The 19,116-nt window shown below is 39.3% G+C and overlaps 1 protein-coding gene across 4 annotated transcripts in view; it reads right to left on the minus strand.

Annotated features, from left to right (window-relative positions):
* The window catches only part of cfap20dc (CFAP20 domain containing), a 342,974-nt gene that overhangs the window by 66,975 nt on the left and 256,883 nt on the right, over window positions 1–19,116 (minus strand). For all 4 annotated transcript variants that reach the window (XM_048606448.1, XM_048606449.1, XM_048606447.1 and 1 more), the window contains one exon: window positions 15,871–15,959. In XM_048606448.1, the coding sequence (XP_048462405.1) occupies window positions 15,871–15,959 (89 nt within the window). The remainder of the gene's footprint in view (window positions 1–15,870; window positions 15,960–19,116) is intronic.

Genomic DNA, 19,116 nt, shown 5'->3' on the forward strand with positions numbered 1-19,116 from the left:
GTAAACATTAATCCAACATATTTTGCATTCATTTCTAAAATTGCCCACAGCTCAAGAGTTCACGATATGTATCATAAAGTTATAATATCCCAGGTTATGTGATGGAAGTACAACAAGTGACATAATGAAATGCATGTTGTAAGGTCATGCCTGAGACCTTTGTTGAGTAAGTGTTCTTTCACTATACAAGGTGAAGGGGTGCAGTATAGAAGTCAGGTGCAAACCTCCTCCTCAGCTGCTGCCTACCTATGGATGTGAAAAGAAATTATATTGGACCATTGAAATGTGATCTGGTGTTAGGGCAGGAATTGGAGGAGGATACCCTGAAAAGAAGACTATTGGGTGCAAGTAAGGTGCTGATCTCAGCACTGGCAGTAATGAATAACATCATCAGAGCGTGGGACAGGAATCCTGCTCCTCATGTCCAATTATACTGTGAAAAAGCTCATTTAGAGGGATATTTACGAGTTACAGATAGGTTGTAGAAGCTTTTCAATTTCAGAGCAGCTAAGGGAAATGGGCATACAGTGGTGAGCTAGTCATGGCTACCTCAGGGTATGTTTTGACCTCTTGCAAGATTAGCAGAGTAAAGGATGACTAGTCAACTGGTATCCTTGGCACTGTGTAGGCAGGAAGGAAAGTGAGCATATTGCCTCATCTAGGTTTTGCCTCAAGGAGGGTATTGACCTGATGCCTTGCACAAACAATTCAATATTTCCATCCCAATCTCTGTTTAAGCGTAATGTCACAAACTTCACATCTTACAATCATCACAAGCCACTACTACTTTGTCCCCAATATCCATAGAAGCCGAGCATCTCAAGATTATTTAATTAAAGATCATAGAAGTTCATAGAATCCCTACAGTGTGGAAACAGGTCCTTCAGCCCAACAAGTCCACACCGACCCTCAGAGCATCCCACCCAGACCCATCCGCCTAATCTACACATCCCTGAACACTACGGGCAATTTAGCATGGCCAACCCACCGAGCCTGCACATCTTCGGACTGTGGAAGGAAACCGGAGCACCCGGAGGAAACCCACGCAGACACGGGGAGAATGTGCAAACTCCACACAGACAAACTCCACAGACCTCGCCCGAGGGTGGAATCGAACCCAGGTCCCTGGTGCTGTGAGGCAGCGGTGCTAACAACTGAGCCACCATGCCACCCCGGTGTTAATGTAAGGCCATCACAGACAGGAAGCCTTCAAACAATCTATAACAGTAAACTGTATTGACAGAAACCAAAAGTCAGCAGAAATCAAACCAATAAAGGTTGCATTCCACTCCCAACTTAGAGATGAACTGTTTGCATCTTGAGGAGCATGCATTTACAATCAGTGACTCATCATCCATTCCAGGTATTTTATACTGAAAACCGGTGTCAATTAAAACCTATGAAGCCTGTAGTGCTTGACACAACTGTGCTCTATGGTGCACAAGCTGATGCCTCCCCCAGCAGTATCAGACTTGTCACTTGAGTGTTGTGGAAAGCATTAGGTTATGGCTGCTGTACCAGTATATTAATGGAGAACAGCAACTCCAGACTACCAATGCTTTACTGGGTGTACAGCTGGTGTTCCAGGATGATGCTGGTGCTAAGGATGACAATTTATTCTGGGATATTGGTGGTGGCGAGTTCTTCTGGCTATGACAAGTGGTAGAATTAGACTAGCATCATACGAGAGGGGTGCCACAAGGAAGGGATAGGTAGGTATGAGGTAAGTTTGATGAATTTGCCAGATCCAGGAGACAACAGCACATGTCTACTGACCTGTCTAGAAGGCCAGATCAACAATTATCTGAGTATTTCATATCTTATCATTCTCTTTGTTCAGGAACAAGTCATTACTTTCCAAAGTTTTCTTCTTCTCAGAGGGAATCTCTGCTGTGAGAAATACTTTTTTTACCTTTACCTGGCATGTGTGTGTGTTTGTTTGAGTTATTTATAGGATTAGAGACTTATACTGTCATATTGCAAAGTGTGTTTTGCATCCACATTGATTAAAAATTGATTTATAATAAATCAATAGTTCTGTGTCTATTAAAGAAACCTGGTTGATGGATCTTTTAAGTCCAATATTGAGAAAGCATACAATTGGACATATTGGGAACAGAATGTAACAATTGATCTTATGTTATGATTCTTAGAATAATAGGATTAGAGAGTCTGCACTCCTCAGTCTCACATGTTATGGGTCGATCAAACGTCAGTAACGAGTGAACAAAGTTGCCATTCATTAAAGCTGAAGCAGTTTGGCCGGTATAAATAGCATGGAGTATTTACTGACATCATAGAACATAGAACATAGAACATAGAACATTACAGCGCAGTACAGGCCCTTCGGCCCTCGATGTTGCACCGACCTGTGAAACCAATCTGAAGCCCATCTAACCTAAACTATTCCATTATCATCCACATGTTTATCCAATGACCATTTAAATGCCCTTAAGGTTGGCGAGTCTACTATTTTTGCAGGCAGGGCATTCCACGCCCTTACTACTCTCTGAGTAAAGAACCTACCTCTGACATCTGTCCTATATCTATCACCCCTCAATTTAAAGCTATGTCCCCTCGTGCTAGACATCACCATCTGAGGAAAAAGGCTCCCACTGTCCACCCTATCTAATCCTCTGATCATCTTGTATGTCTCTATCAAGTCACCTCTTAACCTTCTTCTCTCTAATGAAAACAACCTCAAGACCCTCAGCCTTTCCTCATAAGACCTTCCCTCCATACCAGGCAACATCCTGGTAAATCCCCTCTGCACCCTTTCCAATGCTTCCACATCCTTCCTATAATGCGGTGACCAGAACTGTACGCAATACTCCAAGTGTGGCCGCACCAGAGTTTTGTACAGCTGCAACATGACCTCATGGCTCCGAAACCCAATCCCTCTACCAATAAAACCTAACATACTGTACGCCTTCTTAACAATGCTATCAACCTGGGTGGCAACTTTCAGTGATCTATGCACATGGACACCGAGATCTTTCTGCTCATCCACACTACCAAGAATCTTACCATTAGCCCAGTACTCTGTATTCCTGTTACTCCTTCCAAAGTGAATCACCTCACACTTTTCCGCATTAAACTCCATTTGCCACCTCTCAGCCCAGCTCTGCAGCTTATCTATGTCCCTCTGTAACCTGCAACATCCTTCCGCACTATCCACAACTCCACCAACTTTGGTGTCATCTGCAATGGAGCAATCATAGCCAATGGAGACCAAAAACTGAGAGGAGAAGGAAAAGGCTAAAGTAGTCAAAACAGTATTGTCTTTAGTTTCCCGTCCCCTGAAAGCTATTTAGAACAAACATTGAGTGAGCATGAAACAATAGGAGATGACAGGATTAAAGGAAAATGGGAAGTAGTTTTAGGTTTAGTCAATAAAGGTAATTGAAAAGGAGAACATCACTTTTAAGAAGTAATTGGTTCCTTTCCACTGTTGCATTTCTGTGATTTATTTGTGATTTCATGGTTATTTTCTGTGATTGTCTTAAATTAAGAAATTTCAATTAGTGTACATTGATTAATTAGATTTTCATAGTCTTCAGGAAGTGACAGAGACGGTATTGTCACTACAACTCATATTTGCTTATGTTATTAAAATAGATAATATTAATTTCGAACTGCAACAAAGGAATAATAGTCTTTGATAACCAACAATCATCATTAACCTAAATACACAGCTAATGCACCAATAGTCAATCGTAGCAAAGAATTTAATTCAATAAATATAGTCATGACATCAAGTACAAATTCAATGTACATATAAAACAAATGAAAAGAAGTTAATCAGCCATTCACCATGGGCCATATTTATGTCTTCAATGAAGAGTATACAGACCATTTCTCTCCTGTGTCATTTAAATAGGATGTGCACATTTCATTTTTAAATGCTTCACTGCGCTAGTTAGCAAGCTAGTCCACAAATGAGTAAGTGCACGAATGCACAAATTCATTTTCAATGTAGAATTAATTACTGCTTCCATGTCTATAATGCCATAATTTCACATCTTTCTACACCTTATCAATTTATTTCATGCTTCAAGGTGTAGGGACCATCTCATGGCAATGCAGATCACTGGTTGAACAATGAGAGTAAGCAACAACTTAGACTACAAAACAAGCAATCATTAGAAACAGCTAACAATTGAATATACTTGGGCAATTTTAGTCTCCTATTGCCATATACCACCTAAAAATGAAACAGAAACAGAGAGAAAAAAATAAGTAGCTAAAGAACCCAGATTACTGATTTACTGCTGAAAGACCATCTATTCTGATTTAAGGTTGGCCTTGATTTAGACTATAGGACTACATGTTTGATAAACAACAAAGACAGCATGCTTTAGATAGAGTTATCAACTGACAGCTCTACATTGCTTCACATTGATAAATTAAATGAACTAGACGAGGAAGTTCTGTGATTGTCTTCAATGATAGTAGAGCCCTGTACCTGTTGCAAAATATCAGGAGAGGGTGATCTACCTCAGCCCCTTTCTGAGGGTCCCAACTGTAACGGCACTGTACCTTTAAGTCTCTTACAGAGAGGTATTGCCACAGTGGTACCTGCTTCAGAATGTCTGCTTCAGAAGCAGTGGCTTTGAGTTCTCTGAGTGTGTCTTTTGAAAAGAAGCATCAGTGGGTGGAATCATGCTCACACAGACTCAGGGTTTTAGTTAGGCTTTCATGAGTGAGAGTATTTCTACTGCTGCTGAGCAAATAGCTTGACTCCTCTTCCCTGCTGCTTGATTGTTTCTGTTGGTATTCCTTTCTCCTGGACTAGGGAGGAAACAGCACTTGAGGAAAATCTTGCTGGCTGAATTTGCATTTGCCAAGTGGGTGTGTTTATGGGATACTGCTATATTGGAACAGTTCATGATTAGTGGTTAAATAATATATTGTTTTATTAAATATGTCAACAGAGTTAGTTATTCCAATTCTTCTTTTTCTGTTTGTATTTTAACTGTGTTATAAGAATAAAGTGGGTTTTGCTGAGTAGAAATAAGGAGATAGTAACATTTGTGCTATTCAAGTGCCCAACTGTCTCTAACAAAAGAGAATATATCCTTTTGACATTCAATGGCATAACTTTGGATGAATCCCCCACTATCACATTGATCAGAAACGGAACTAGACTGGCCACATAAATACTGTGGCTACAGTAGCAAGCCAGAAGGCTAGGAATCCTGCAGCAAGTAATTCACCTTATGCCACCTCCCCCTCCCTCCAAAAAGACACTCCCATTTACAAGGCACAAGTCAGGAGTTTGGAATACTCTCCACTTGCGTGGGCCATCCTAGACTCAGCAACATGTATAATTGTTTGTGGATGTGGTAGCAATCACTCCCTCCAACACCAACATGCATAGCAGCAGTGTGAACCATCTACAAGATGTACTGTAGAAATTCACCAAGGCTCCTTAGACAGCATCGAGGCTTTTTAAATCCATGCCTTCTACCATATAGGAGAACAAGAGAAGCAGGTCTACCATCACCTGAAGATTCCCCTTCAAGCCACTTACATCCTGACTTGGAAATATATTGCTGTTCCTTCAGTGTGGCTGGGTCAAAATTCTGGAACTCCCTAATAGCATTGTGGGTCTACCTTCTATAGTAACCTGCAGCCATTCAAAATGGCAGTTCACCACCACCTTCTAAAGGGCTATTACGGATGGGAAATAAATGTTGGTCTAGTCGGCAAAGATAGATCCCATGAATGAATACAAAAGGTCAATTTTGCTTGCACCAGGAACACTTGGCTCTAGACTGTATTATAACCTTGATCCAAATACGGATGAAAGAGGTAAATTCTAGAAGTGAAGTGAATAACTTCTCTTCACATCAAGATAACATTTGACCCTAGTAAAAACAAAAGGCAAGAAGAATCAGAGGGAAAGGTTTCCACTGTTTGGAGTCATACCTTGCACGAGGTAAGATGATTGTGGTTGTTGATGTCCAATAATCTCAGCTGTGAGAGATTACTGTAGGAGTTCCTTAGGACAGTATCATAGACCCAACCACGTTCATTAGCATAATCAACAATATTCCCTCCAGCACTTACAGAGTGGTAACGTTCACTGATGTTTGTACAACTTTCTGATCGGGTCACAATTCCTTAGATAACAAGGTGGTCTGTGCTCACTTGCGGCAAGTGCTGGACAATATTACGCTTGGGCTGATCAATATTTTTAAATATCTTCTGATATTCTGACACACTTCTGAAGCAGTTTGGACTGTTGGCTCGAAGGTACTACCAATGCTCCTTTATGCCACTCAAATGCCAGGTAATATTCCATCTCCTATAAGCAAGCATCTAATCACTTCCCTTTTACATTCAATGAGATTAACACTGCCAAATCAACCTCCTGGTCTCACCATTGACCAGAAAATAGCTTGATGAGCCACATAAATGCTATGGTTACAAGACCAGGTCACAGGCTAGATGTTTTTTGGTGATGTACTCATCTCCTGCCTTTCCAAAACCTTTTATCATCCATAAGGCACGAGTCAGGTTTACGATTAAATAATACCCACTTGCCTGGAAGAGTACAGTTTCCAAAACACTCAAAAAGTTCAACACCATTCAGGGCAAAGCAACCCACTACTGCAGCCATGTACACCATCTACAAGGTACACTGCAGCACATGCTGAAACTATGAGCTCTACCAGTTAGAACAGGGGAATCAGTGCACAGGTACTACTACCTGGAAGTTTCCTTCCAAGTCACATATCATTCTGATTCCTCACCTGAGATATGGTAACCCTCAGCTTAAATCATTACCAGTTGTCTCTCTTTAATGAGAGATCAGCTCATTGGTCTGCTGGCACTATGGCGACTTTGCTTTTATACCTGAACACCATACTTGACAACACTGTCTACCCACAACACCACGACTGCTGTACTTTAAGATCATAGCTCACCACCAAATTATCATAAGCAATTGCATATAGGTAATAAACACCCACATCCCAGGACAAATACTAAAACCTTTAAGAATGGCAAGCATACTTCCTGAGGTGCCTTACACTTTCCCCAATGAGAGATGACATAACCAGAAGCCTACATTATCAGTTAGTTCATCAACATTCTACACGTTTTTGAAAATCAAAGTACAATGGACACCACAGATCATTTATGCACATAACAATTAGGTATTACAGTTGATGATTTCAAGTATTTTATGAGTTCTGGTGTAATTATTAATGGATAACATTTTAGCAAAACAATACGGAAGAACAAAATGCAAACTCAAGCATTGCTATAATTAGACAATCACAGCCTGAAAAAAAGTGCTTGAAATAAGAACAATATTATAAATACAAAACAGATCAGTTAATGTCTGTAAAGAGGAATGACAGTTAAAAGGAGGGATATAATTGCATTAGAAGTTGTTTAGAGAAAGTTCATTAGGTTGATTCTGAGGAAAGTTCAAAGAGGTTGTGCCTACGTTCATTGGAGTTGGAGGTGACCTTATTAAAATATACAAATGCTTAGGTACATGATAGGATAGATGATGAGAGGATTTTCACCTCTTGGGGGAAACCTAAAGCTAGGGCACACAATTTTAAAATAAGAAGACTTCCAATTATGTCAGAAATGGGGAGGAGTTTCTACCATTGCAGTATTGTAAATCTTTGGAATTCATTTTCCCAGAGAGAACTGGTTCAATGGATATATTCAAGGCTAAGTTGGGCAAATTTTTGATTTATAAAGGAGTCAATTTTATGGCAAACCAGCAGGAAAGTGGAGTAAGGCTACCAAAAGATTAAGCATCACCTCATTGAATGGCGGAATAGGTTCAAGAGGTCAAATGGCCTATCTTAGCTCCTATTTTTCATAATCATATGATCATAAAACTACAACAGAACACGTTGCTGAAAGAAAAGCAGGGTATTTTTAACACTGTCAAAAATTATAGCCTGCACTGTTGATAGGAAGCAAACATTGATATCAGATTCTAATACAATCTCATATCACTCTTTTAACCATATTCCATCTGAAGTTAAAAATTGAGATGGTTTAAACCAAAATAGAGGGGGCTGTACAGCTATATGTCTACATATTTTTGAAATTTAGTTAAGGTATTGACCAAAATAATCTGTTATTGGGGTAGGGGCACGGGGGTAGAATGATAGATGTTTGTCGTATCTGTAAATGCGTGTATTTGATTTTGATGCTAATATGCAATAATTATATATTTACTGCTCAGAGCTGAGTGGTACATAAAATCCTCCAACTGAAATTTAATCAGATCTTGTAAATTAAACAGCATGGCAAGTTGAAAAGCATCCCTTGTTACTTGTTAATGAATGTGACTTATTCAGAACGATGTCAAAGCCTGTTACATTATACACAACTACAAAAATTATTTTGATGAACAAAAACTGTAAATGTATTATTGCAATATTTCTTTAAATGCAAAAGGACATTGCAATTTTTCCAAATAAAAATGTTTTGAGTGTCAAAAAGCTGGTTCTACTGACATACAAAACTAAAACAAAGAACTGTGGATGCTGGAGATCTGAAGCAAACAAAAACAGAAATTGCTGGAAAATCTCAGCAGGTCTGGCACCATCCGTGGAGAGAAATCAGAGTTAACATTTTGAATCTGATGACTCTTCATCACGACAGAAATATGAAGATGTGAAGATTAATAATTTGTAATGCAGAGTGTTATGATAAAAGGCTGAAGGATCTGATGAGGGCTGGCTCAATTAAAATTAGTCTTAAAAACATCTTACAAGTGTATGATTGGAGACTTGGCGGACTGGTTTCCATTCTCATGATACCTATGGGAAATGTATTTGTCTCACAGCATAGAATTATCTTCATATTAAAGCAATCACAAATTTCACTCAGAGAAGCCGTCATGGCAAACAAAAAGTAGAAGGTACTCTCCTGAAGTTAGAACTGAGGCATGTTGATGGGATGCAGTTGAGATATTTGTACACTGCATTCAGCATGTTGCAGTTCAGCTAGGAGTGAATGAAACAGAAAAATTTCCATGACCTAGCTCTAATGCCACAACCTCCTGTGCGCAAAAAAAGCAAAATAAATACACTATCAAGGAAAAAGAATCTGCATCTACTGAGCCTTCAGCTACTGGCATCAATTCATTTTCAAATATGACAAGACATTTATCAGGTACATACATCACACATTGTACTTAACAATAAGATAAAGAATATGAATGCAAATAGCAATTCATATAATACATTGTAAATCTATAAGGAGGTGGCCACACCCAAGGTACAGGAAAAAGGTAGCTGGGTGACTGTCAGGAAGGGGAAAGGGAATAGGCAGACAGTGCAGGGATCCCCTGTGGCTGTTCCCCTCCATAATAAGTATACAGTTTTGGATACTACTTGAGGGGGGGAAAACAACCTACCGGGGGAAGGCCATAGTGGACAGGTCTCTGGCACTGAGCCTGGCCCTGTGGCACAGAAGGGAAGGGGGGAAAATAGGAGAGCAATTGTAGTGGGGGATTCAACAGTAAGAGGCACAGACAGGCGGTTCTGTGGACGCGAACGAGACGAACGGATGGTATGTTGCCTCCCGGGTGCCAGGGTCCGTGATGTCTTCAAGATCCTTAAGGGGGAGGGTGAGCAACCAGCAGTCATGGTTCACATCGGTATCAATGACATAGGTAGAAAAAGGACAGAGAATATGAAAAACGAGTACAGGGAGTTAGGTTGGAAGCTGAAGTCCGGGACAAACAGGGTAGTTATCTCTGGATTACTACCAGTGCCACATGATAATGAGGTAACAAATAGGGAGAGAGTGCAGCTAAACACGTGGCGACAGGGCTGGTGTAGGAGGGAGGGCTTCCATTATCTGGATAATTGGAGCACATTCTGGGGAAGGTGGGGCCTGTACAGTAGGGACGGGTTGCACCTGAACTGGAAGGGCACAAATATCCTGGGAGGGAGGTTTGCTTGAGCTATACGGGATGGTTTAAACTAGACTGGCAGGGGGTGGGGAACCGGATTTGTAATTCAGAGGATGAGGTATTCAGCCTTCCAACGGACACAACAGGGAGTAAGGTTGTTAATAAAGAAATGCAGTCGATGGAGCGTAATTGTAGACGCAGAGATGGTTTGAGGTGTGTATACTTCAACACGAGAAGTATCGGAAATGAGGCGGATGAACTTAGAGCATGGGTCAGTACTTGGAACTACGATGTTGTGGCCATTACAGAAACTTGGGTAACTCAGGGACAGGAATGGATGTTGGAAGTTCCGGGATTTAGATGCTTTAAAAGAAATAGGGAGGGTGGTAAAAGAGACAGGGGAGTGGCATTGCTAGTCAGGGCTAGTATAGCAGCTACTGAAAGGCAGTTCGAGAATGATATGTCTACAGAGTCAGTTTGGGTTGAGGTCTGGAACAAGAAAGGAGCAGTCACTTTGTTGGGGGTTTTTTACAGACCCCCTAATAGTTGCAGAGAAGTGGAGGAGTGGATTGGGAGGCAGATACTGGAAAGGTGCAGAAGTCACAGGGTTGTAGTCATGGGTGACTTCAACTTTCCAAATATTGATTGGAAACATTTTAGTTGTAATAGTTTAGATGGAGCGGATTTTGTCCAGTGTGTTCAGGAAGGATTCCTGACACAGTATGCAGATAGACCAACACAAGGAGAGGCCACTTTGGATTTGGTGCTTGGCAATGAACCAGGCCAAGTGTTAGACCTGTTCGTAGGTGAGTATTTTGGCGGTAGCGATCATAACTCTGTTATTTTTACAATAGTCATGGAAAAGGACAGGTACATTCAGCAGGGTAAGATTTATAATTGGGGGAAGGGTAATTACAATTCTGTTAGACAAGAACTAGGTAACATAAAATGGGAACAGATGTTGTCAGGGAAGAGCACTATTGAAATGTAGAGATTGTTTAAGGAATGCATACTGCGTGTGCTTGATACGTTTGTCCCGAGCAGGCAGGGAAGATGCGGTTGAGTGAGGGAGCCTTGGTTCTCAAGAGAGGTCGAATGACTGGTTAAGAGGAAGAAGGATGCTTATGTAAGGTTTAGGAAACGAGGATTGGAAAAGGCTCTGGAGGGATACAAGTTATCCAGGAAGGAGCTGAAGAAAGGGCTTAGGAGAGCTCTAAGGGGGCATGAGAAAACCTTGGCAGATAGGATCAAGGAAAACTCCAAGGCTGTTTATACGTACGTGAGGAATAAGAGAATGACCAGAGAAAGGGTAGGGCCAATCAAGGATTGTAAAGGGAATTTGTGCAAGGAGCCTGAAGAGGTAGGAGAGGTCCTTAATGAATACTTTTCTTTGGTATTCACAACTGAGAGGGATCTAGTTGTCAAGGAAGACAGTGTGAAACAGGCTGGTAGGCTAGAGGAGGTTGATGTTAGTAAGGAAGATATGCTAGGAATTTTGAGGAAGTTGAAATTAGATAAGTCCCCCGGGCCTGATGGGATTTATCCAAGGATTCTATGGGAAGCGAGGGAAGAGATTGCACAGCCTTTGGCGATGATCTTTTCGTCCTCACTGTCCACAGGTATAGTGCTGGAAGATTGGAGAGAGGCAAACGTCATTCCCTTGTTCTAAAAAAGGAATAGGGATAACCTCGGAAATTACAGGCCAGTTAGTCTTACGTCAGTGGTGGGAAAATTATTGGAAAGGGCTCTGAGAGATAGGATTTATGATCACTTGGAACGGCACAGTTTGATTCGTGATAGTCAGCATGGATTTGTGAGGGGTAGATCATGCCTCACAAACCTTACTGAATTCTTTGAAGAGGTGACTAAACATGTGGATGAAGGTAGAGCAGTGGATGTGGTATACATGGATTTAAGTAAGGCGTTTGATAAGGTTTCCCATGGTCGACTCATGCAGAAGGTAAGGAGGCATGGGATAGGGGGAAATGTGGCAGATTGAATTCGGAATTGGCTGACCCTTAGAAGACAAAGGGTGGTAGTGGACGGAAAATATTCAACATGGTGCTCAGTTACGAGTGGTGTACCACAAGGATCTGTCCTGGGTCCTCTTCTATTTGTGATTTTTGTAAATGATTTGGATGAAGGAGTGGAAGGGTGGATTAGTAAGTTCGCGGACGATACGAAGGTGGGTCGCGTTGTGGACAGTGCGGAGGGCTGTTCGACGTGGCAAAGGAACATTGATAGGATGCAGAGCTGGGCTGAGAAGTGGCAGATGGAGCTTAACCCTGAAAAGTGTGAGGTGATTCATTTTGGAAGGACAAACTTGAAAGCAGAATACAGGGTTAACGGAAAGATTCTTGGCAGTGTGGAGGAGCAAAGGGATCTTGGGGTTCACGTCCACAGTTCCCTGAAAGCTGCCACCCAGGTGGATAGAGTTGTTAAGAAGATGTATGGTGTGTTAGCTTTCATTAATAGCGGGATTGAGTTCAAGAGCCGTGACATTATGCTCTAGCTATACAAAAGCCTAGTTTGGCCACATCTGGAGTGTTGTGTCCAGTTCTGGTTGCTCATTACAGGAAAGATGTGGAAGCGTTGGAAAAGGTGCAGAGGAGATTTACCAGGATGTTGCCTGGAGTGAAGGGAAGGTCTTACGAGGAAAGGTTGAGAGAGCTAGGGCTTTTCTCTTTAGAACGATGAAGGATGAGAGATGACTTGATAGAGGTGTACAAAATGATCAGAGGTATAGATAGAGTAGACAGCCAGAGACTTTTTCCTCGAGTGGAGGTAGCTATTACGAGGGGTCATAGTTTTAAAGTGAGTGGAGGTAGATACAGGGGAGACATCAGAGGTAGGTTCTTTACTCAGAAAGTGGTCGGGGCGTGGAATGCATTGCTGGAGCGGGTAGTGAAGTCGGCCTCATTAGGGGCATTTAAGCGGCTATTAGATAGGCATATGGATGATAGTATAAGGTAGGGGTGGAGGCTAGATGGACCTTAGGATTAGGGTAAAAGTTCGGCACAACATCATGGGCCGAAGAGCCTGTACTGTGCTGTACTGTTCTATGTTCTATGCTCTATAAAATATTATCCTTCCAATTGTATAAACGTTTCTACTACCGAAAACTGAGGAGTTACTTTTTCAGGTTTTGCAATGAGTATTGTCTGATAAAAGAAATTTCTTAAAATGCAACGCAAGTGTAATTGAGGATTATGTTTTACATTCAAAATATAGGATGAATCTACTCTTGCAGAATCCATAACTGTGCCTGGGAAAATGAATGCCACATATTGGAATAAGGAGAAAAGTGTAGTTCCTGGGCTTTTTCACAGATGATTTGGGGAAAATTCCCAGCGAATATTACAGATGCTTTGATAAAAGTGAATGTATTTAAGAATTGGAACTAGTAATGATAATACCTTTTATGAAACAATGTATCAATAAAATATTTTCATTCAATATCTGTTAAATAAATAGTTGATTTTTAAAAATCAATTTCAATATATTGTTACTTCTTTGATGCATCAGAATTCTAAAACCCCCAAATACCACAAAATGATTCAATCTCCTGAACTTTCAGTTCATGAAGCATTTCAAAATACTTAGTGTTCTTTGATTCTCTGGGTCATACTTTTTGGAACATGAACATGTGGAAGGCAGTCATCTGCACATGCTTTATAGAAATTGATAATTATCCAATCAAATCAAGATTGTGGTATTTCCCAACCTGCTTGGATTGTTCAAGATACGTTGCGATTTTTAAAATATGTTTAATAATGGGAGAACTGCATTCATCAGTATCACAATAAACTGCCTGAAATACTAATGTTTATTTCAAGTATCATTTTATGTTGCACTCATTAAATAATACCAAAATACATAAGTCTTGGACAAATTAAATGCTGTAAACTAATTTTAAAACACATGCTTGATATGTTTTTTTCATATCTCTGGGATAGGTGAGGCTTGAACCCAAGCTGTCTGGCTGACAGATAGGGACATTATCATTGGCACTACAAGACCTCATTTATTTAGCTCAACTGGTATTTTAGCCATTGTGCCCGAATTCATTCTGCATCCAGCTGCACCCAACAGCTGATGGAAAACATGTTCCTGTAATAAATATCATAAACCTTATGCAAGCATTACTACAAACACAAAGGGAAGAATACAAGAAGATTCTTGTCACAGAGATTATAGTTCTCAAAATTCGGTACCTTGCCTGAACAAAATAATTTCTGCTTATAGAGCTGCTGAGGCAGTACTTTTAGGAAAGCTTTAGATAAGAGCATGGGAAAACCCCAAATTCACAATTGTCCTACAACTGAGAATTTATAATGCCTGTGTATTGAGTAGATTGTTGCATGGAGTTAAAAATTGGACTATATATCAGAAATAGGAACACAGATTGAATTAATTTCATCTGTTTGCAGCATTAAATTCCCAACAAAGAGATGCCATTGCTTTCAAACTCAGAAAGAATCATTGCAATGTTCAAACAACATGATTACAATAACTGGGTCACATTGTTAAAACGGATGATGATTACCAGTAAAAGATGCACTGTATAGAGACCTTAATGCTGTCAGGATATTCATCGGGCAGGTACAAGGATTCATGTAAGATATATTGTATCATAATGACTTTGACGACTGGGAACAGTCTGTACTTGACAATAACACTGTCACTGAAGTCTCTACCAAAGAGCATGGAAATTTGAAGAACTGTATCTTTCGACTGCCACAAAAATGGGCTATTACAGGGTGCTGCTTGCAGCAGTAGTCCCTGTTACAGCAAATGACAACAAATGATATTCCAATGTGATTGACAATTCCTTCCTTGAATTGGATGGTACTGCCACCTGAGAACACACAACAGATGAGCACTAGATATGAAGCATGCAGTATACCTTTGACAGAGATGCCCAACATGTCAGTACTGTAACATAGCATGTGAGCTGGGAGTATAAAGATCTCAGGCTCATATTAACTGGGGTACATTGAGATATGACATGGTGGTGAAAGCTTAATATTATCCCAGATTCTCAAGAGTCAATGACAATAATATATGTATATATCAAGAAATATAATAAATGTCCTTTGAATCTTCCAATACCACACTCCCCCATGTCTAGTTCTTATGTTATGGGAGCTAACATATGCATTGCCGCATCGTGTACAAACACCCTGCTGGAGGCGAAACCCACAAATACAGTGGAAGCTGATTAGCCATAGTTGAGGTAGTGAATGATGTGTGGGCATGGGCTAATTCTGACGGCATGAAGCCTGTCAGTCTGCTTCAATTGATGATGTGCCCATCCTCTAGTGCTGATCTGACTGAAATATCCATTTCTGCATTTCGGGGCTACTAAATAAAGCAAGTGTTTGATGTGATTTTCCGCTATAAATTTCTCCAAGCACTAGAGAATGCTCCCCAGATTATGTTAAGTGGGTAGAAGATGCACAAAATATAAGGCTACCTTTTTTTTTAAATTAAGTTTTGATCTGTTTAAAAATACAGAGAACAGACAGATTATGGTAAGAAAACTCAATAATTGTGAAATTTGTTCCCAATCCTCAAGTTAAAAGTGCAGTGAAACTATAAATGCAACATTCTCATAAAATTCCAGAAAGGATTAAAGACAATGCATTCACACTAATACATGGTTAATAAAAAGGAAGGATCCCAAGACAGGAGTTTGTAATAAGTCTTGATAAAGAAATACATCACACTATTGATCCTCCAAAATCATAGCACCAGGAACATGTTTAAATAATCTGATCTTTGTGGTTTTGCTCATGGACAAACTAGTCTAATTCTGAGGTAAATAAAAAATACAAAGAGTGCAAAGGCAAGCTTGGGTAGCAGTGTAAAAATAATTGAGACATCGGCATGAATGCTGCAATATATTAAGTTGAAACGTTGGTAATATTAGTGAAAACCTAAGGCGTACTGTTACTGTCTGTGCTTACCGTGGATTTGAAAGAAGAAGTGGATTCATTTTTTTCTGAGACAGAGTCAAAAGCATTTCATTCTGGTAGTGATGGCCTTGATTGACTGGCTGTAAAAGACAGGAACATCTGTAAGGTAATGGCAAGTAAAGATTATTTTAAATTGGTACATTTTTAATCAAGCAAGCAAAGTCCAGAGACTTGTTCTCTCAAAAGACTTAGAAAATATAAAGGAATGAATATAAAATTCCACAGTCCCTGTACTGGGTTGAGTTATAGCAAGATGAGTATATTCAATTTCTAATTGCACAATCCCTGCAGTGGCTTGACACAAGAAACCTCATTACTTTTTCCAATAAAATTAGTTATAGAAGTTGCTTCATAAGTACTTAGAATAGGAATTTCTGTAGCAGTTTATGCAAAAGGGAGGAATAACATGACCTATAATTTACACAGAAAAATAAAAGGTTGGAATGTTTGAATACATTCCCTGTCTGCGAGGAAAAGGACAGAGGTTTTCTTTTTTAAAAGGTCCTAAACTGAAAGTATGACTGTCAAATAAAAAGGCCAATCATATCTCACAAGTTGAAAAGAAAATTTATCCTAGTATTCAGCTAATTCTTACTATCAGCCAGAAGTCAGTTCAGCACTTCTAACATATAACTATTTGTAAACTAAAAGCCAATCTGAATGATGTGGATATGAGAGCAGGTCAGAGGGTTGCTATCTGTAATAAGTGGCTCACCTCCTGATTCATCAAAATCTCACCAACATTTACAATGCATAAGTATGAAATATAATGAAGTGCACTCATGGTGCCTGGATAGGAGAAGTACAGGAGTACTGTCACTGCAACATGTAAAGTCAACGAGATACAGTGCAGCAACTCATCAAAGCAACTTTTATAGTAACTCCCAAACCTCCCACCACTCCTGACAATGGCAACTGACACATGGGGAATGTGATTAACTTCTAGTTGTTCTCCCAGTTGTACAGGGTCCTGACCTGAATATATATTACTGTTCCTTTAATGTTGTTGTGTTGAAAATCTGAAACCTTGCGTAACAGCATTGTGAGAGTACGTTGACCACAAGGACTGTAGCAATTTAATTAGGCAACTAAAGATGTACAATGAATGGTAGACTTAGCATTGATTTCCACAGTACAATTTTTAAAACAAAAACAATCCAAAAGTCTCAGGGTTCAACAATTAAATGACCAGTTTATATTTAATTTGTAATCTAAGCATTCAAAATAATTCTGTATTTCATCATACAAATAGAATGATTAGGAAACCATTCTGACTTAATGAAGTGAGATTATGTGTAGGATTTTAAATTAATCATTAATGTAATGCACTAAGCACTGGGATTCCCTCCTTAAACCTCATAGCCCCTCTTTATTTAAAACACTCCTTAAGAGTTAATGTTTTATTTAAGCTTCTGATCATCTAACCTAATTTGTGTCTCATGTCAGTTTGTTTGATTATGGTACTGTGAAGTGCCTTTGTATGTTTTATTATGTAAACGGCACTATATAACTCCAACTTTTTTTGCTGTTTCATGTTTAGTCAGTAATTAGAAATATTCAATCTAATACTAGAAGTAATACAGAATATTTAAGAGATTTCATTTTTCATATTAAGTTACAAATAGAGTTTTGAATTATAAAATACTCTAAATGTATCTAAGCACGCATGTATAACTACTTGAGACTTCACTTACCACTTGGTGGTGCTGTAACCTCATTTTTATGTTCTATTGAGTGCAGGGCTATGGGGAAATTATTGAACCTTCTTGAAATCTGAAATTTCTGTTCATGCATGAAATGACTGCGGTCAGATAAGCCACAAATGACAAGAGCGGCCATTACAAAAGCTCTATTCCTTGATACAGAAGCTAATAAATGACATTTACTTTGTAACTCTCTATAAGAAAAATATTTAAAATTTCAGTAAGTAAGGTCACCTTGTTGAATTTCAAAATGTTTGCTTTGCCATTGACGGCAGACCAACTCAATGTAATATCTATTTTCGCTTTTGTAACTAGCTTGAACCTAAGTAAAACAACACTGTTGTTCTATAACAATAGTTACGTAGCCCAACTCTGTTTGTTTCTGATATTTTACTGTTGGAACTAGCCTGAGCAAAAATGAGCAATCAGAGCTGGAGCAGATTTATGAAGCCATTAACTCTTATAAAGGGCACTCTGCGGTACATCTCCCTGAAATAATTGATTACTTGATACAGGTCGCGGTTTTTTTTTAAGGAGAGAAATTTGAATTTTCTGTCCCGACTATTCCATCAGGGGGAATTTGTTTTCAATTTGCTTAGTCTCAAAATGTTACAGCTATATGTCACTGTTCTCTCGACACTGAAACTGATGTAATTTTCTTGATAACATGCAATAGGACAACAAAGCAACTAACTCAGAGCAAGGCTACTTGCCGCTAACCATGAACTAAGTCTCTACCATAGCTCTAATGAGAATTTCAGCTCTGTCGATGGTGCTGCAACTGACTGTAGTATTCTTTACTGGGCATTCACAATATGGAGCAGCAGTGCTCCTGTTAGACTGTGCAAGTAACCAGTTACATTAAACAATTTTCATGGCAAACGAGAAACTAAAGAGTATGAACATAAATTCACATCTAAATACATTTACATTGAGCAGAGTGAATGTAGAAACTAGAATATAATGAAAACAGGTTTTAATTTTTGATTTAAATTAGCTGAGAAAATCTACAAAGTAATAGCATCACTCCATAAATATACTATTATTTTGTTTCAGTCTTTCATGGGCTGTGGACATTGCTGTGTAGGCCAACATTTGTTCACCATCCTTAATTGCTTTTTCGCCTTAATTGGCTTAGCTACCTCCTTGATTCTTGTGGCTTTGTTGGATCATTTCAGAGGGGTGAGAGTAGCTGAAAACATAAAGGTCTTAAAAATTAGCAGTCAGAGTCAGAAAGGTCCAAAAAGATTTTGACAGGTAATCAAGTATTTATAGAATTTTTAATGATTTGTCGTGAAACAAAAATGCTACTAGGCCATTTCAAATGGGTGAAGTGGTTAGACTTCAAGAGGTTAAAAATGTTAGTATTTCTCTTTGTTTACCTTTTATTACTATCAAGACTGTGGACCAATGCATTTGCATCAAATTGTCAAAGTTACACCAGCATTTCAGCATTCAATGGAATTAGTGCATGTGATACAGGATGAAGTCCATACCAACAATATTATGTACCCTTGCTGGATTATATACATAT

The sequence above is a fragment of the Rhincodon typus genome, chromosome 16 (assembly GCF_021869965.1).
Source record: "Rhincodon typus isolate 14 chromosome 16, sRhiTyp1.1, whole genome shotgun sequence".
NCBI classification, from domain to species: Eukaryota; Metazoa; Chordata; class Chondrichthyes; order Orectolobiformes; family Rhincodontidae; genus Rhincodon; species Rhincodon typus.